General features: G+C 44.2%; 1 protein-coding gene across 2 annotated transcripts in view; it reads right to left on the reverse strand.

The window, feature by feature from the left end:
* Positions 1-597: 597 nt before the first annotated feature.
* Positions 598-21,006, reverse strand: part of LOC126419073 (uncharacterized) — a 243,582-nt gene continuing 223,173 nt past the window's right edge. The window contains exons 5-6 of one of the 2 annotated variants that reach the window (XM_050086158.1): positions 13,247-13,481; positions 598-1,480 (exon numbers count right to left, since the gene is read on the reverse strand). In XM_050086158.1, the coding sequence (XP_049942115.1) occupies positions 1,404-1,480; positions 13,247-13,481 (312 nt within the window). In that variant the 3' untranslated portion in view covers positions 598-1,403. Of the gene's footprint in view, positions 1,524-13,246; positions 13,482-21,006 lie in introns of both variants that reach the window. The other variant, XM_050086165.1, reaches the window with a different exon arrangement.

The following is a 21,006-nucleotide window of genomic DNA, read 5'->3' on the forward strand; positions in this document are numbered from 1 at the left end:
CATGAGGAACACTTGTAATATTTGGGACTTCAGGTGTATGTCTTGCAGTTAGGATCCTCAGGGACTGTCACACTCGTAGTGGGAAAACCACTGGTTCCGGAACTATGTTTACTAGAATTATTTGCTTGTTTCACTGTCCTCCAGTCGCGCCGGCCGGTGTGGCCGAGCGGTTCTAGGCGCTTCAGTTCGGAACCGCGCGACCGCTACGGTCGGAGGTTCGAATCCTGCCTTGGGCATGGCTGTGTGTGATGTCCTTAGGTTAGTTCGATTTAAGTAGTTCTAAGTTCTAGGGGACTGATGACCTCAGCTGTTAAGTCCCACAGTGCTTAGAGCCATTTGAAGCATTTGAACCTCCAGTCACCAGTTTCATTTATACCTATTAAGGTCTCCCTGTAGCGATGGAAAACAAGGAGATATTTACTGACAGACTGCAGTTTTGCACTGCGCAGTGAGGAATACTCAAATGACTGTTGTAGAAAATTGCCCACAAAAAACAAATATTTCCATTCCTTCCTTATACAGCAAGCTGTTGTAGTCTTTAATGAAAGGTCACGCTCCACTAATGAGTGAAAGTTTCAGTCTGGAAAAGGTAAAAAGTTTGTTCCATGAAAATTTATTAAAGTTATTATTTCTTTTACATACAATAGAGTGTGATTCCATAACTGTAACACATCGATTCACACAAAAGCCTGAAACACTTACATTATTAATCGTCTCAACATTTATTTCAATGCATATTTCAAATTAATGTTTTGTTAGTGTGGTAAAATAGTTACGGTTACAAACAATTGTTCCTGAAAGCTTCAACATTCTGAGTAAATAATAAAAACATTTTGCAACAACTAGTACTTTGAAAGTCATAGCACTTTATAGATCAGCACGAATAAAATATTTAACAATTAGATATACATTTATATATATATTCATATTTTTCTTCTCGCAGTACAAGACGTTACAAACCACCACGATCAGAACACAACACACATATATCAAAAAAATATCGCTCGCATAAAATTAGCTTACACACGCACACGCTCTTAACACAAACGCACATGAACACATACACACACACACACACACACACACACACACACACACACACACACCGCACACACACACACCGCACACACTCCCAAACACAAACGCACATGAACACACACACACACACACACACACACGCACACACGCACACACACACACACACACACACACACACACACACACACACTCACATATATACACGCACAAGGTGTCTTTAGGCTAGACGTCGAAGAGCACGGAGAACGTAGGCGACAACAGCAAGGTACAGGTCGCGTGAGACGAGAGGGTGTTGTTTTCGGGGGTTATCACAGACGACAGTGGCGCGTCGGCGGTGGCGCCGACGGCGGCGAAACTGCGAGCAGTCACGTGACGGCACTGATGAGCAGCGAGGTCAGCACCGCGGCGGCGGCGGCCAGGGGTCGCGACGACCGACCGCGCACTGCAACAGTGGGAGGGCGCCAGCTGTTAGCGCTGCTTGCTGGCTGAAACATGCGTGCGTCACATTGATGAAGGGCGAAGTCGAAAGCTTGTAGTAAGATAAAGAAAGTTGACACGAAAGTGCAACTGTTTCGGGTGTCTCCTTGCTTCTGGCCAATACAGTAGTGATTTACCAAAGTTATTAGAGTTCTGTAGAAGGTGGTTTGTCAGATCAAAATATTCTTCAGCACAGTGACATGTCACCACAGTGCTCTAAGCCCACTGGAGTACAGCGTCTAAAACAATAAGCTTAAAAAAGTCGGTAAAATGGAGCTGCAGCTAATCACTACTATGTAATGTTGACCTATTGCTGAAAGATTTGGTTCTAGGCGCTTCGGTTTGGAACCGCGTGACCGCTACGGTCGCAGGTTCGAATCGTGCCTCGGGCATGGATGTGTGTGATGTCCTTAGGTTGGTTAGGTTTAAGTAGTTCTAAGCTCTAGGGGACTGATGACCTCAGATGCTTAAGTCCCATAGTGCTCAGAGCCATTTGAATCATTTTTGAACCGAATGATTAGCAGGTAGGTAGTCACTGTATTCTAGATGAACTATATCCCAACGAATTTCATCTAGTATATTTGAGGTTCTGTGCTAGCGCCTGAAACTGCTTACGTTTGTTTATGTAATATATCTTTCCCCAAATCACAATTTTAGCCGAGCGGGGTAGCCGCGCGGTCTAGTGCGCCTAACCACGGTTCCCGCGTCTCGCCCCGTCGGAGGTTTGTCTCCCTCAGGCATGGGTGTGTGTGTAGTCCTTAGCAAAAGTGAGTTTAAGTTAGTTTAAGTAGTGTGTAAGCCTACTGACCGACGACGTGAGCAGTTTGGTCCCATACGAACTTACCACAAATCACCAATTTAACAATTTTAACCCTAAATTTTCCCTTCTTAAACATTACTAGATTCGTTTCTTATAGACGGCATTTTAACATTAATTATACATGGTGATACAACTAAGACACGCCACCCGAAATACAGACAGAACTAGTAAACATGTACACACATAAGAAAAAAAGGTATGCATCACCTCCGTTCCGAGAGTTCCGGAAGATTTACAGAAAATTGGAATACAGATAAACATAAGCATCATTTTCGTCCTTTTTATTGTACATGGAAACCAAACATTGCATGTTGGAACACCATACAGCAGCGAGACCTTCAGAGCTGGTGTTCCATATTACTGTACACACCAGTACGTCTAACACCTACTAGCATGTTCTGTTGCATTGGTACATGCCTGTATTCGTCGTGGTATACTATCCACAAGTTCATCAAGGCACTATTGGTCCAGATTGCCCCACTCCTCAACGGCGATTTGGCGTAGATCCCTCAGAGTAGTCGGTAGGCCACGTCGTCCATAATCAGTCATTTTCGATCTATCCCAGGCATCTTCGATAGCGTTCATGTCGAAAGAACATGCTGGCCACTCTAGTCGAGCGATGTCGTTATCATGAAGGAAGTCATTCACAAGATGTGAACGATGGGGGATCGATTTGTCGTCCATGAAGACGAATGCCTCGCCAATATGCTACCGATATGGTTGCACTATCTGTCGGAGGATGGCTTTCACGTAAAGTACAGCCGTTACGGCACCTTCCATGACCACTAGGGGCGTACGTCTGTCCCTCATAATGCCACCCCAAAACAGCAGGAAACCGCTACCTTGCTGTTCTCGATGGACAGTGTGTCTAAGGTGTTCAGCCTGACCGGGTTGCCTCCAAAGACGTCTCCGACGATTGTCTGGTTGAAGGCATATGCGATACTCGTCGGTGAAGACAACGTGATGCCAATCCTGAGCGGTGCAGTCAGCATATTGTTGGGCCCATCTGTACCGCGCTGCATGTTGTCGTGGTTGCAAAGATGGACCTCGACTAGGACGTCGGGAGTGAAGTTGCACATCATGCAGCCTATTGCGCATAATCGCGACTTCCTGTAGCTAGACGAAAGGCATTATTCAACAAGGTGGCGTTACTGTCAGTGTTCATCCAAGCCTTAATCCGTAGGCAACGGTCATCCACTGAAGTAGTGGCTCTTGGGCGGCCTGGACAAGGCATGTCATCGAAAGTTCCTGTCTCTCTCTGTATCTCCCCTATGTCCGAACAACATCGCTTTGGTTCACTCCAAGACGCCTGGACTCTTCCCTTGTTGAAAGCCCTTCCGTGCACAAAGTAACAATGCAGACGGGATCGAATCGCGGTACTGACCGTCTAGGCATGTCTGAACTACAGACAGTACGATCCGTGTACCTCTTTCCTGGTGGAATGACTGGAATTGATCGGGTGTCGGACCCCCTCTGTCTAATAGGTGCTGCTCATGCATGGTTCTTTACATCTTTGGGTGGGTTTAGTGACGTCTCTGAACAGTCCAGGGGACTGTGCCTGTGATACAATATTCACAGTCAACGACTACCTTCAGGAGTTCTGGGAACCGAGGTGATGCAAAACTTTTTTGATGTGTGTAGCTTTCACTACATTGTAGCGGAGAATGTGACGAAGTTTTTGACATACACAAGTAATTTGAAGATTTACATCTCCTGAACTGCAACACAGACACGTGAAAAAAACGTGCCTAAGTTGAACAAACATTGACAGTAACGCTGGATATCACAAATGACCTCTGGAAATTGGAACGTCTGGTTCCTGGTTTATTCAGCACAAAGCCGGTTTCTCTTCAGTTAAATACTGCGGGCAGACAACTTCATGTTCAGACTAATATTTCTATTTCTCCTTCACCGCAAAAAAAAAAAAAAAAAAAAAAAAAAAAAAAAAAAATGAAATAAAATAAAATAAATATAAAAAATCTGTCCATCCAGATTTGCCGTAAATCTTTTAAAAAAAGACGTAACCTGTCAACAGAAGCATGTTTCAAAACGTTGTGTGTTTACGTAGGAGCGGAAATCGACTGTGGAAGAGGAAGTGACTAAGGAAGAGGAATTATGGCAGTCAGCAGGACATTTTCAGAAACTGTACTTGAGTGTTTATGTGACCAGTCAGAAGCGGTATAGGGAAATAGGTTTACCAAATCCAGCAATGACAGCCTCATATGAACTTAGCGGGTCCACCATTGTCAGAAGAGGAGATCCCACATACATCTGCATTACTGTACCGTAAGTACACAAACACGTAACTGAGCTACGATTCGTGAAGGCCATCAGTATGCGTAAGTACATCAGTACATGTTCTACTCTTCAAAATCAATACGACAGTCAAAACCGTAGATACGGTTTTCTTTTATGGCCAATGTTGCCAATCTATAAGAGCGGTAATGTCATTCTATGCTAAAAGGTACCCTGGCTGTGCCCAGCCTTCAAGTTCTGTCTGCATAATAATTATTTTAAAAATTCAAAAGAAGGAAATTGTGAAGAACAGCAACTGATGATATAAACGCAACTAACACTTAAGCAACAGTAACATATAATCCATATGCTGCTATGAGGCAGCTTGAACGAGCGATACTAATCAACCAAATTAGTGTTTTGCAAATATTACATTCCTAAGCATTTCATCCATAACATATTCACGCGAAAGACTTTGAAAACTGGTTATAGTTCTCAGTATGGTAAGTGGTATCTTGTTTCGAAGCAAAATTTTATCCACAGATTATGCATAAGAAAATCAATGTTCGCAAAATTTCACTACTGCTCAGTTGAAAATTCACTCTGGCTAAATTAAGCAGATAAACAACGACATTCGTCAGAAAAAAATGAGGTACGTTCTTTCTAATAATAGCATTATTTTTCCCTGTTATACTTTCGGGACTTCAAATAGGCGTACGTATCAACTGTTCGTAACAGATATTCTGCCGCAAATATTGGAAGACCTCCTATTGGACACACGGTAATTCATTTGATACCGACACCATGGTTGTGATCCTTCCGTTTCTCCAGGCATTTGATTAGATTCTTAACAGAATACTTTTAGCTTGTTGGGTTCGTCGTTCGGTATAGGCAAAGCGGCCTGCACGCTCACCAGGCGTAACGTCACTGGATTTGGGTAAACTGAAAACTATCGGTCTTCAAAGAACAGCGATCACTTTAGAAGACATAAATTCCATATAACGAGCACCTTCGCTGCTATTAGTAAAGATGACACAAAACGTCGAGTACCGTCTGCACCGTATATATTTCTAACCTGTATCAGTGCTGAAGATCAATATTCATAGCACTTGACAGGAGTTTCATTATAATAAAAGTAGTTGCTTCGAACATACGCAGATATGTAGAGATATTAAAGGTAAATATTTTGAAAAACCATCTACGTTTACATCCATTCTCTACAAACCAATGAAGTTCATGGCAGAGCATGATTCCCATTTTACCAATTGCCAGGGCTTCTTCTGTTTCAGTTGACGCATGTAGCTCGGGAAGTATATTTGCTTCCTTGCCGTAATTAGTTATACACTCATGCTCATAAATTAAGGATAATTTCAAAATGTGGTACCACACAACATGGCACTACACAAAACTATCGTTAATAGCATAAGCACATAGGAAACACACACGACACAGATCTGTAAGTCCACGGTATTGGTGATAAGTTGAGAAAACCGTCCCGAAACACATGTGCTACAAAACGCCCCTGTTTCCTGCACATGTACCCCGACATGCAGATGTACACAGGCCGCACAACGGGTTGGCATACTGAAGATCAGGTGACGAGTAGCTGCTAGGGTATAGCCTCCCATTCTTGCACCAGTGCCTGTCGGAGCTCCTAAAGTGTCGTAGGGGTATGAAGAGCTGCAGCGATACGTCGACCAAAAGCATCCCAGACGTGCTCGATGGGGTTTAGGTCTGGAGAACAGGCAGACCACTCCATTCGCCTGATACCTTCTGTTTCAAGGTACTCCACCACGATGGCAGCTTGGTGGGACCGTGCGTTATCATCCATCAGGAGAAAGTTGGGACCCACTGCAACCCTGAAGAGGCGGACATACTGGTCCAAAATGACGTACCGATACACCGACCTCTTACAGTTCCTCTGTCAAAGACATCCAGGGGAGTACGTGCACCAATCATAATCCCACCCCACACCGTCAAACCACGACCTCCATACAGGTCCCTTTCAAGGACATTAAGGGATTGGTATGTGGTTCCTGGTTCACGCCAGATGAAAACCTGGAGAGAATCATTGTTCAGGCTGTACCTGGACTCGTCCGTGAACATAACCTGGGACCATGTTCCAATGACCATGTACTTTGTTCTTGACACCAGGCTTTAGGGGCTCTCCTGTGACCAGGGTTCAGTGAAATACACCTTGATGGTCTCCGGGTGAATAAACCATGTCTATTCAATCGTCTGTAGACTGTGTGTCAGGAGACAACTGTTCCAGTGGCTGCAGTAAGGTCCCGAGCAAGGCTATCTGCATTACTCCGTGGCCGTCTGCTGGCACTGATGGTGAGATATCGGTCTTCTTGTGGTGTTTTACATCGTGGATGTCCTGTACTGTAGTGCCTGGACACGTTTCCTGTCTGCTGGAATCGTTGCCATAATCTTGAGATCACACTTGTGGCACACAGAAGGCCCATGCTACAACCTGCTGTGTTTGACCAGCCTCCAGTCGCCCTAGTATTCTACCCCTCATAACGTGATCAATATGTGTTCTTTGAGCCATTGTCAACACACAGTCACCATTAGCACGTCTGAAAGCGTCTTCACACCCACTCGCTGCACCGTAATCTGACATACACCAACACACCTCTGCCTATTTTGACTGCTGCCAGCCGGCCGGTGTGGCCGTGCGGTTAAAGGCGCTTCAGTCTGGAACCGCGTGACCGCTACGGTCGCAGGTTCGAATCCTGCCTCGGGCATGGATGTGTGTTATGTCCTTAGGTTAGTTAGGTTTAATTAGTTCTAAGTGACTGATGACCTCAGAAGTTAAGTCGCATAGTGCTCAGATCCATTTGAACCATTTTTTGACTGCTGCCAGAGCCACCGTGCGACGACCGCAGGTCAAATGCACCGCATGGACATACCCGAGGGGATTTAAACCCGCAAACCGCTCACCAGAGAGTTGTTTCACCATGCATCAGCATTATCCTTAATTTATGAGCATGAGTGTATTTTTGCACTGCGATCACAACGGGAGCGACACATACGGGGTTGAAATGTATTCCTAGATTAGTCCGTTGAATTTGGTTCTAGGAACTTACTAAGCAGCCATTCACTAGATAGTTTGAGTCTGTCTTCAAGCGTCTGCTAGTTCCGTTCTTTCTGTATCTCCGTGACGATCTTCCATGACCTAGGCAAACCTGTGACAAAACGTGCTGCCTTTCTTTGCATACTTTCGAAGTCCCCTTTTAGGCCTATCTTGAGCAGATCCAAAACACTTGACCAGTATTCTAGAATAGTTCGCAATTCGTAAACGATGTCCATTGTAGACTGATTGCATTTCTCTAGTACTCGTCCAGTCAAGCGACGCCTGTCACCTGATTTACCTTCGACTGAGAATATGCGATCGTCCTGTTTCACACCCCTAAAAATTGTTGCACCAAAGTATTTGCATGAGTCGATCGATTCTAAACGTTAAAGTATACTATCTTTCTTCCGTTTTGTAAAGTGCAAAAGTTTACATTGCTGAAATTTTAAAGCAAGTGGCCAATCACTGTACCTCTTTGCAAGCTTATCAAGATCTGACAAAATATTAGTGCATCTGTTTTCATACAGTACTTCGCTATAGATGGGTGCATGATTTGCAGAAAGTCTGCGGTCACTGTTGACAAAACAAACAAAAAATAAGTTTCTAGTAAAAATGGTTTTTCATTGTTTTTGTTAAAAATTAAGAGGCAGCCATAGTATGCCTAATTTTATTAGGATTTCAGACACCCTGTTCGTCTTTCCTCTGAACATAACACTTCGTACTAGGTCTACAGCTTTGCGTCCGCTTTTTCTCTCGAAGTTCGGAGCTTTATTGTGAAAAACTTACAAAAAAATTATGACTCATAGATTTGCCCATCGCTGGCCACTACATTCTCCCATCTTTCGCGTAGCATACGAATCCCGTGGTGGAAGAACCGGGCGTCTTTTTGGAGATCCATGAATCGATTCAATTTTGCACTCGTTCATATGATCGGAAGTGCTGGTCAGCCAAACTGTATGCATTGGTCGAAAAAGCTGGTAGTCAGAGAGAGCAACATACGGAGGATACGGAGGGAGGGATAGGACTTCTAATCTCAACGTTTCCATGTATATTTTGACGGTTTTTGCGACATGAGGTCGAGCACTGATCTGCTGGACCTTTACGTGTCCATCGCTGTATTGTAGCCGTTTGAGTTTCAGTGGTGGGCTCGAACGCATCAATTGCTGTGATATCCTGTGACTGTCTTCGTCTGTTTCAGTAGCTACGGAAACGTTCTGTGTTGCACCGCCATGCCGGGCTTCGACATCAAAATCACCGTTCTTAAGGCGTTGAAAACATTTTCCACACGTTCTTCCACTAACAGTTCCCTCACCATTGGTCTTACCCAGCATTTTAAGAGCCACAGCCGCAGATTGCTTCATGTTAAAGCAGAAAACTAAAACTTCCCGCAAATGGCGAAAAATGGGTACGTACGTCGACGTACTTAATCGAGAATAACCTTATGATGCAATCACAAGTCGACTAACATTTTTATGGCATTACGTTTACAGATATCTAAGCTTATTATATTACACCTATGACCAACCACTTGCCGCTACTGCAGTTTATTGCAAAACGGTGGAAGTAAAGTTGTAGGCCTAATATTAAGGGCATCCACAGTCAAAATAATCTATGTGGAATAAAAGGGGCCACTGCGACTGACTAAAATTTTTATTCAGACACGCGATCGGTTTCACAAACTATATTTGCATCATGAGGTGTTTATAGTCAATCCAGAAAAGCGATACGTTTAAAAGGCATTAAAAGCACTTTCCTCAATATTCTCATCCATATTTCATTTCCATACAATAGTGTGCTCCAGACATACGCTTTCAGGAAATTCTCTTTGGCTTTCACTGCATACAGTTCTCTTCGAAATGTTGGCTCGGAAACTAGTTGACCTCGGCCTGAGTTCAAAGAAAGTACCAATTCGTTTCGCGGTTGTTATTGAAAAGGCGTCTCTGGACCCTATTCCTTAGGCTGTTAATGACGACTGTTAAGCCGCGTTACATGAATGCGAGTGGTGTCTCATTCCATGCGGGATCACGTTGCAGTCCACGTTGATACTTCGTTCACGGTGCAGTCATGACCACCCCAAAAAATGACATTTTCTTTCTGCCAATTGTTCACATCTCCATTTCGACCCTGCTTACTGTGTTGAAACTTTACAATGGCCGGTACATACACGTCAGTACACTGCTATGGCTTACATCAAGCGTTTCAGGGCCACGTATTTTGCCCGATGACCTTTTAAGTAACAAATGTGGATTACATAATCTGTTTACGATCTGGAAACGATTTTAAATGGCTCTGAGCACTATGGGACTTAACGTCTGTGGTCATCAGTCCCCTAGAACTCAGAACTACTTAAACCTAACTAACCTAAGGACAGCACACAACACCCAATCATCACGAGGCAGAGAAAATCCCTGACCCCACCGGGAATCGAACCCGGGAACCCGGGGGCGGGAAGCGAGAACGCTACCGCACGACCACGACCTACGGACAAAACGATTTTAATGGGAGACACATATCACCCAACTATAGTGCTATATTACAGGAATTTAGTAGGGAACCACTGCTCCGATTCGACAAACAGGCGTCTACGTGAGGTTGAACAGTGCCGCTGCGGGCGCATGCTGCCCTCGCGATACCCGCAGATACAAAAGCGCCAGGCGGCCACAATAGCCTGCGCGCTCGGCTGCCCGCCCGACACGGCCGTACAATTGATTGCCTGCTCTAATGGCGTTGAACTAGTGCTTTAGCTGGGGTGGCGGCGCGGGCTCGCAGTGTCCGCCGGCAAACTTCGCATAATGGGACGGCCACGCGTCGCTCAAACATTCGATGCTTACCTTAATGGACGAACTGCAAAAGGGCTGTTCTGCGCATTGTGCAATATGTGTGGCATATCCTAATTGACTCGAGTATTGTTAGGAATGCCTGCACGATCTGCTCGTGTTGATTTTGAGAAGGTCTGCGACACAATTCTACAGAACGATTTGTGTACCCAAACGAAGCATAACGTTGTATGAAATACCTACGGTAAAGCTGTGCAGTAATTTCATAAAGGCTTTATTAGCAAAGACACTTCCACGGAATTTATCGACGTTGGAAATGGATTACACAGCATTACAGAGATGCTGGGCAGCAAACTATAGTAGCAGACGTTGCAAGAGAGGCGTTGAGTATGACAGAGAGGTTTGCTATTGAAATTTCGAGAGAAAACTTTCCGCGGAGAGTCAGAAAACATATTACTTCCTTCCGCAAACGTCTCGCGAAATGACCACAACCACGTCATTCGAGAAATTAGAGAAAATACAGAGGCTTACCGACGATTATTTTTCCCTCGCGCCATTCGCGAGTGGCACAGGCCAGGGGGGGGGGGGGGGATCAGATATTGGTACCAGAAGTACCCTCACCACACAGTATTATGAGGCTTGCGGAGTAGTATGTAAATGTAGAAGAGGAGAAATAAAGTAAGGGATGACAAAGGCTAGAATATGAGAAACGCGTTGTGGTACTTTGGGGTAGTAGTTACGAAAACATCACATCTACATCTACATGGATACTCTGAAAATCACATTTAAGTGCCTGGCAGAGAGTTCATGGAGCCACCTTCATAATTCTCGGTTATTCCAATCTCGCATAGCGAGCAGGAAGAATGAACACCTATATCTTTCCGTACGAGCTCTAATTTCTCTTATTTTATCTTGGTGATCGTTCCTCGCTATGTAAGTCGGTGTCAACAAAATATTTTCGCATTCGGAGGAAAAAGTTGGTGATTGGAATTTTGTGAGAAGATTCTGTCGCAACGAAAAACGCCTTTCTTTCAATGATGTCCTGCCCAAATCCTGTATCATTTCTGTGACACTCTCTCCCATATTTCTCGCTAATACGAAACATGCTGCCTTTCTTTGAACTTTTTCGATGTACTCAGTCTGTCCCATCTGGCAAGGATCCCACACCGCGCAACAGTTTTCTAAAAGAGGACGGACAAGCGTAGTGTAGGCAGTCTCCTTAGTAGGTCTGCTACATTTTCTAAGTGTCCTGCAGTCTTTGGGTAGCCTTCCCCACGATATTTTCTATGTGTTCCTTCCAATTTAAATTGTTCGTAATTGTAATACCTAGGTATTTAGTTGAATTTACGGCTTTTAGATTAGACTGATTTATCGTGTAACCGACGTTTGACGGGTTCCTTTTAGCACTCATGTGGATGACCTCACACTTTTCGTTATTTAAAGTCCACTGCCACTTTTCGCACCATTCCGGTATTTCTTCTAAATCTTTTTGCAGTTTGTTTTGATCTTCCGATGACTTTATTAGTCGATAAACGACAGCGTCATCTGCAAACAACCGAAGACAGCTGCTCAGATTGTCTCCCAAATCGTTTATATAGATAAGGAACAGCAAAGGGGCTGTAACACTATCTTGGGGAACTCCAGAAATCACTTTTGTTTTACTCTATGACTTTCCGTCAATTACAACATGGATCACAGCATTAAAGCAGTTATAAGGCCCGACTTAGGAAATACAAATAAAAGTCTACAAATAAAAGTCCCTGCTCACCTCTCAACCTCGTTCAAACACCTACTATATTCACAATACATCAGTGACATTTTAAGCTCAACGACTTTTTGATGTACCTCTAGAGTGAACCTTTGATCTTATCGTACGTGAAGTACTTCATAATATATGACAAATTCGGCTGATATTGAATGATTAAATGAAACAGTATTCACTCCAAAATTGAAAATAGCTGAAAATGGTAAAATTGATTAAGTCGTCATTAAAACAGCTGTTGTTTAGTTTTAAGTTCGTGAAAACTGCACACGCGGGATGATTACTAGCTACTAGCAGGGTGCACCTTCTACCAAGATAGACTTACATGTTTAATTCACCGAGACATCACGACTGACTGCCATCCCGATAAGAGCTAGTTTACATCTTCTAAGAACATAAACGATTAATGAATGCTAATATTATAACTTACATCACATTACATTTGAAGATTCTTTAACCGTCCACCCATTCGAGTCACACATGTACAGTATGTAGTTATGTATACGTAACATGGAATACAGCATTGAAGCAGTAAAAGGTCCGACTAAAAAACATCATTAACCAGCAAGCTTTCATTCTCTAAATAAAAGCCTCCTACCTGCCGTCATCAGACCAATCACAGTTCAAGTTGATTCAGCAACTGTTTAGATAGTTAAGATAATTCCCGTTTATTGTTCTGCCTCAGTTGCACATTTCAAGTAGATTACATGTTTCGATCACCGTGAATCATCTTCAGATCCAAGCAGTTGCGCCAGCAACTGGTGCTGTCCATTCGGAACCAGATGTACTGGTTCTGAAAGACAAGAAGGGTTGCTGATGCAACTACTTGGAGCTGAAAATGATGCAGAGTGATCAAAACATGTAATCTAATTAAAAATGAGCACTTTGAGACGAAGCAGTTGATGAGAACTGTCTCAACTGATTCTATTTTGTAAAGACGTACCCCTCAAATCGGAAGCTTCGTTTGTTTTTCTCTTCTCCTTCTGGGTACTTCACCTTTTTAGTCAGGCAATGTAGATGCATCAGCCAACCTGTTCGAAGTCGACATGTGAGCTTACCGAGGAAGAGCGCTTCCCGCACGGTGTTGGGGGGCGGTGTGACCCTCTGCACGACGCTCTCGCTGTCGCCCTGCCACAGCACCGGCGCCACCTCCGCCACGCAGCGAAGCTTCATGGAGCCCGACACGAAGTGCGCGCCCGACACCGCGAACCGCAGACCCAGCGATGAAGACACCAGGCCGTGCGCGTCGCGCTCATCCGGGAACGCCTCAAGCCGCGGGTCGTCGTCGGGCACCTGAGGACGGAAAACGTTCGAAACTCTACTTCCCTCCAGCTTTCTCTTACAAGATGCCACTATGTTCGAAAACAATCCTCCAAGAGATGCGGGACACAACCTACATACAAGAGCACCAAGTTTAATACTACTAATGCCCAACATACACAAAATCACACTTCAAGAGAGGACATACAAGACAAAGACTATATTACGCTTCCGCCTTAGGTTACGGAATTAGTTACCAAGCCGATATGCGTCGTCCAGAAGTGGATATACAGGGTGTTACAAAAAGGTACGGCCAAACTTTCGGGAAACATTCCTCCCACACAAATAAAGAAAAGATGTTATGTGAACATGTGTCCGGAAACGCTTAATTTCCATGTTAGAGCTCATTTTAGTTTCGTCAGTATGTACTGTACTTCCTCGATTCACCGCCAGTTGGCCCAATTGAAGGAAGGTAATGTTGACTTCGGTGGTTGTGTTTACATGCGACTCATTGCTCTACAGTACTAGCATCAAGCACATCAGTACGTAGCATCAACAGGTTAGTGTTCATCATGAACGTGGTTTTGCAGTCAGTGCAATGTTTACAAATGCGGAGTTGGCAGATGCCCATTTCATGTATGGATTAGCACGGGGAAATAGCCGTGGCGCGGTACGTTTGTATCGAGACAGGTTTCCAGACGTTCGAAGCCATTGATCGGCGTCTTAGGGAGCATGGAACATTCCAGCCTATGACTCGCGACTGGGGAAGACCTAGAACGACGAGGACACCTGCAATGGACGAGGCAATTCTTCGTGCAGTTGACGATAACCCTAATGTCAGCGTCAGAGAAGTTGCTGCTATACAAGGTAATGTTGACCACGTCACTGTATGGAGAGTGCTACGGGAGAACCAGTTGTTTCCGTACCATGTACAGCGTGTGCAGGCGCTATCAGCAGCTGATTGGCCTCCACGGGTACACATCTGCGAAAGGTTCATCCCACCATGTGTCAATCCTCATTTCAGTGCAAATGTTCTCTTTACGGATGACGCTTCATTCCAACATGATCAAATTGTAAATTTTCACAATCAACATGTGTGGGCTGACGAGAATCCGCACGCAATTGTGCAATCACGTCATCAACACAGATTTTCTGTGAACATTTGGGCAGGCATTGTTGGTGATGTCTTGATTGGGCCCCATGTTCTTCCACCTACGCTCAATGGAGCACGATATCATGATTCCATACGGGATACTCTACCTGTGCTGCTAGAACATGTGCCTTTACAAGTACGACACGCCGGCCGCGGTGGTCTAGCGGTTCTAGACGCTCAGTCCGGAACCGCGGGACTGCTACGGTCGCAGGTTCGAATCCTCCCTCGGGCATGGATGTGTATGATGTCCTTAGGTTAGTTAGGTTTAAGTAGTTCTAAGTTCTAGGGGACTGATGACCACAGATGTTAAGTCCCATAGTGCTCAGAGCCATTTGAACCATTTTGAAGTACGACACAACATGTGTTTCATGCACGATGGAGCTCCTGCACATTTCAGTCGATGTGTTCGTACGCTTCTCAACAACAGATTCGGTGAACGATGGATTGGTAGAGGCGGACCAATTCCATGGCCTCCACGCTCTCCTGACCTCAACCCTCTTGACTTTCATTTATGGGGGCATTTGAAAGCTCTTGTCTACGCAACCCCGGTATCAAATGTAGAGGCTCTTCGTGCTCATATTGTGGACGGCTGTGATACAATACGCCATTCTCCAGGGCTGCATCAGCGCATCAGGGATTCCATGCGACGGAGGGTGGATGCACGTATCCTCTCTAACGGAGGACATTTTGAACATTTCCCGTAACAAAGTGTTTGAAGTCACGCTGGTACGTTCTGTTGCTGTGTGTTTCCATTCTATGATTAATGAGATTTGAAGAGAAGTAATAAAATGAGCTCTAACATGGAAAGTAAGCGTTTCCGGACACATGTCCACATAACATATTTTCTTTCTTTGTGTGTGAGGAATGTTTCCCGAAAGTTTGGCAGTACCTTTTTGTAACACCCTGTAAGCATGACCGTTGGTCAACGCAGTTGTTAGATAATATTATTGCGGCACAGAAAATTTGGAAATTTGTGGTAAGGTCTTTTGGGACCAAACTGCTGATGCCATCGGACCCTAAGCTTACACACAACTTAATCTAACTTAAACTAGCTTACGCTAAAGCCAACACACACACACACCCATACCCGAGGGAGAGCTCTAACTTCCGATGGGGGTAGCCACGCGAACAGTGACATGACGCCCTAGACAGCGCAGCTACCCCGTGCGGCTACCGCACAAAACAGTAAAGGGTAGAAATTAGAAAAAAATTAAGAAAACTCACTGACATTCCCAAGGCAAATTCAAGTCACGCCAGAGACAGCAACGGAAGCAGAAAGTGAGCGAGTATGTCGTAAGTGAGTCAAGTCGACGACACTACGTGCCGAGTAAGGATACGTATTTAGCAGGAAGCAGACGCGGCAGAAAACAAAAGGAAGCGAGGGAAGCATATTCGTTACCTCGTGCGAGAGACTCCATCTCTTTCATAAGAGCACATGGCGTGAGATCGACGGAGTAGTTGACAGCCTGTTTAGTGAATATAGCAGAATAAGGAGGACACATTTGGTTATTACGAACAGAGCCTTCTGTCGTAGCACTATAAATATTCCAGCTCTCCAGCTCTCGTCATGATTTGATCACTAGAATCAATGGCATTCACAGTAATAGCAACAGATCCAATGATTGCGATACTGTTGTGAGTACACGTCCTAGATTCTTCAGCGAAGCCTCCGGACTAGCTAAAGATGTACTCAAAATGATGAACATCATGCTGTTCTCTGGTTGCCACCTACTGATGGAAGCTTTCTTCCGGCACCATCACAGCAAAGATTGCTGACAATAACGATTTTCAATGCAGAAGCCAGAAACAGGACCTCTTGGGGTCCACGTTCCTGTTCGACACTCAGGTACCTTAGGATGCTGACGCCTGCCGAGGACAGGGAGGAGATCAAACCACCACACGATTGCCGACACCAGCTACATCGTGGATGAGTCATCTCAAGGATCACCGTAAAACTGGGAATGGAACCGAGTACACTCCAGCGCCTGCTCGCCGGCAGTCCGCCGCGGCGCCCGGGTAGCCGACACTTCTCCCGGACGAGCAGCCGATGAGGTGACCTGACAGACGTCAGCTAGGATCGAACACTCTGCTGAATGTGCAACAGCATAGGCTGCTGTGGAAGAATGACGACTCGTCAAAATTGTTAATAAATAAGTGAACACTGATATTATTTTATTACCGTCGAAGAGGCTTCTCTGGTTCCCAACAGCTAGCCTGACTTGACGCAGAGGTGTCTCCCCTCTGCCATCTGTGGTACCTCAAGAGAGTACCTGAAGACGGGCAGGACCTCAAGACAATACCTGAAGACTGTATCCCATGGCTCATTTACAAGAGCCGTACTAAAGACACCAACACCGATGTTAGTCATTTTTCACTAGATCTAAGACTATACCAGAGCTTACAGACAGATCAGTGCCAATGAACTTTGATGTACGTTGCCATGCATTTCATGTTAGAAAGGTCACAGCTCCCAGACTGAAAATTTATCCCTGCAGCGGAGTGTGCGCTGATATGAAACGTCCTAGCATATTAAAACTGTGTGCCGGACCGAGACTATAACTCGGGACCTTTGCCTATCGAGGGCAAGTGTTTAACCGAGTGAGCTACCCAAGCACGACTCACGCCCCGTCCTCACGGCTTCAATTCTGCCAGTACCTCGTCTCCTACCTTCCAAACTTCACAGAAGCTCTTCTGCGAACCTTGCAGAACTAGCACTCTTGGAAGAAAGGATATTGCGGAGACATGAATTTGCCACAGCCTGGGGGATGTTTCTAGAATGAAATTGTCTTGGCAGATGAGCTTCTGTAAAGTTTGGAAGGTAGGAGATGAGGTACTAGCAGAATTGAAGCTGTGAGGACGGGTCGTGAGTCGTACCTGAGTAGCTCACTCTGTTGAGAACTTGCCCTGGAAAGGCAAAGGTTCCGAGTTCGAGTCTCGGTCCGACACACAGTTTTAATCTCCCAGGAAGTACCAAGGTCACAGTTCGTAGCAATCGACGGAAAGACATAGAGTAAAACCAAATTGAGGTCTACCGTTCCCCAGAGAAGCATATGGGCCATCTGTTATTCCCAAGATAGATAAAAGATTTAGAAGACAGTTTGAGCAGCCCTCTTAGGTTACTCGTAGATGATGCTGTCACTTTCCGTCTAGTAAACTCATTAGAAGATCAAAATCAATTCTCAAACTACCTCGAAAAGATATCTGTATGATGCCAAGAGTGACAACTGACTATAAATAATGAAAAATATGAAGTCATCCACATGAGCCCTAAAAGGACTCCGTTAAATCTCGGTTACGCTATAAACCGCAGAAATCAAAAAAAGTTGTAAATTTCACATCCAACTAAATACCTTGGAACTATAATGACAAACAACTTAAATTGGAACGACCACATAAATACTGCTGTGGGGAAGCAATTCAAGGATTGAACTTCAGTGGAAGAACACTTAGAAGATGCAGTAAATCTACTAAAGAGACCGCCTACTCTACGTTTGTCACTTTTCTGATAGAGCACTGTTTTGCGGCATGAGTTTCTTACTAGATATGGTTGATGGAGGACATTGCAAAAGTTCAGAGAAATGAAATAGGGAAGAAAGTGTCAGGGATAAGCTGCGGGCGTAGGGTTGGCAATCATTAAAACCAAAGCGTGTTTCATTGTAGTGAGATATTTACAGGAAATTTGAATCTCCAACTATATAGAGATATCGTAGCGCAGTGGACGCAGTTACGCCTTCAGCGCCGAGCGGGAAAGCTGCTACGTAGTTTACCGGTCCCACTGCTGTGTCGCACGCACCTTGACAGCTTTTCTTCAGCGTTGCTTGTGCCCTCGAGGTTGTCACATCGGTGTTTTGCCCGTAGTGTGAGTTGTTGTGTGTGTCCGTTAGAAGAGGCGTAGTCTGCTCATAATGTCGGCCATGGGTTTCAACTGTTTACCGAGAAAAGATACAGTGAGCTTCAGTTTCGACAAATTAATGTGTTCCATGAGGGCATGATCTTTGGAGCTTTTTGACTGGCTCACTGATACAATACATGTAAGTTAATCCAACAACAACAGAGAGTTCTTAAACTTTGTCAAGGAACAAGAGTGGCAGGGTGTTTCCGGTGCCGATAAAATTTATAAATGTATTGCTTTCCTTAACACATTTCTCATGCTCTTTGAGATTTACTTTCCATTAGAACGTTCTAAACGGGGTGCTAGCAGTAATAGGCGGCCCAGGTGGCCGACTAGTGGGATAAATATTTCATGCAGAATAAAGCAGGAATTATATCACAATGTTAGAAGTAGTCACAATCAAGCTACAGCAGCCCATTACAAACAGTATTGTAAGGTGCTTAAAAATGTTATTAGAAAGGCAAAGAATATGTGGTATGCATGTAGAATAATTAATTCACAGGATAAAATTAAAAGCATGTGGTCAATTATGAAGGAAGTGTCTGGTCGGCCGCACAAGGTTGACGATATAAAGTCGGTTTGTAGTAAAAATATGTCTGTTACTGATAAATCAGGTATATATACAGTATTTAACAATTATTTTCTGAGCATTACTGGTGAATTAAATAAAAGTTTAGTTTCTTGGCAAATGCCTTTCCGAGATTGATGTTTGAAGTACTCTGTGATATAGACAAGAGGGAGATTGAGTCAGTAATCAAGACTAGGGACTCTCATGGATATGATGTAGTGCCTAACAGAATATTAAAGTACTGTGCTGCACAGGTCAGCCCTGCATTTAGCCATATTTGTAACTTTTCCTTTAGGAATGGTCATCTTCCTGAGCGATTGAAATTCTCAGTAGTAAAGCCGCATTATGAAAAAGGAGAAAAGGATAATGTAGACTATTTTAGACCTATTTCTATGCAATCAGTGTTTGTTAAAGTTATTGTAAAGGCTGTGAATACAAGGATAATTGATCATTTTATGTCACACGATTTGTTATCAAACGTAAAGTTCGGCTTTAGAAGTCGTTTAACAACTGAAAATTCAATATTCTCTTTTGTCTCTGAGATACTGGATGGGTTAAACAAAAGGTTTCTGACGCTAGGCATATTTTTGATTTAACCAAGGCGGTTGATTGTGTTGATCACAAAATATTGCTCTAGAAGTTCGACCATTACGGAATACGGGGAGTAGCTCACAATGGTTTCACCTTGTACTTTAGCAACAGACACCAATCTTGGAACTGAAGACACCTAGAGGAACCGGGCACAAAACAGGAAGGAATGGAGGCAGTTTGTGGAAGCAGTGTGTGGTCTGCAGGGCCTGTGATCGCTCAATATCTATCAGCAAAAGGTCATCATTCACTATGTTGAAAATGGCTGTGATGTGGGGTCTGAGTGGGGTATGGTCAAGTGTGGGGTACCCCTGGGATCAATGTTAGGGCCACTTCTGTTCCTTATTGATATAACCGATATGCCCTATAGTATTATGGGAAAGTCTAAAATATTTCTGTTTGCTGATGACACTAGCTTGGTAGTAAGGAATGTTGTGTGCAACATTGGCCCAGTTTCAAATTGTACAGTTCATAACTTAAGTTCATGGCTTCTAAGTAAACCAACGCTAAATCACAGTAAGACTCAGTTTTTACAGTTTCTAACACACAATTCCACAAAACCTGACATTTTAATTTCACAGAATAGGCATATGATAAGTGAAACTGAACAGTTCAAATTTCTAGGTGTTCAGGTAGATAGCGAACTGTCGTGGAAAACCCACTTTCAGGATCTTATTCAAAGACTTAATGCTGCCATTTTTATGTTCGAACAGTATCTGAAGTGAGTGACCGTTCGACAAGGAAATTAGTCTACTTTGCTTATTTTCATTCACTTACGTCGTATGGTATTATATCTTGGGGTAACTCTTCCCATTCCAAAAGGATATTTTTGGCTCAGTTCAAAATGGTTCAAATGGCTCTGAGCACTATGGGACTCAACTGCTGTGGTCATTAGTCCCCTAGAACTTAGAACTAGTTAAACCTAACTAACCTAAGGACATCACAAACATCCATGCCCGAGGCAGGATTCGAACCTGCGACCGTAGCGGTCTTGCGGTTCCAGACTGCAGCGCCTTTAACCGCACGGCCACTTCGGCCGGCCTTTGGCTCAGTCGAGGGTGTTTCGGGCAATAAGTGGTGTAAGTTCGCGAACCTCTTGACGACCCCTGCTCACGAGTCTGGGTATTCTGACATTCTCCTCTTAATATGTAATTCCTTATTGTCATTTATTGTTAACAATATTAGTTCATTCCCAAGAATAAGCAGCTTTCACACAGTTAATACTCGGCAGAAATCAAACCTGCATTTGGAACAGACTTCCTTAACTCCTGTGCAGAAAGGTCTGTAATATACCGCTGCATCCATTTTCAATATGCTACCGCTCGAATTCAAAAATCTTAGCAGTAATCCGCACGCT

The sequence above is a fragment of the Schistocerca serialis genome, chromosome 1 (genome assembly GCF_023864345.2).
Source record: "Schistocerca serialis cubense isolate TAMUIC-IGC-003099 chromosome 1, iqSchSeri2.2, whole genome shotgun sequence".
Classification (NCBI taxonomy): domain Eukaryota; kingdom Metazoa; phylum Arthropoda; class Insecta; order Orthoptera; family Acrididae; genus Schistocerca; species Schistocerca serialis.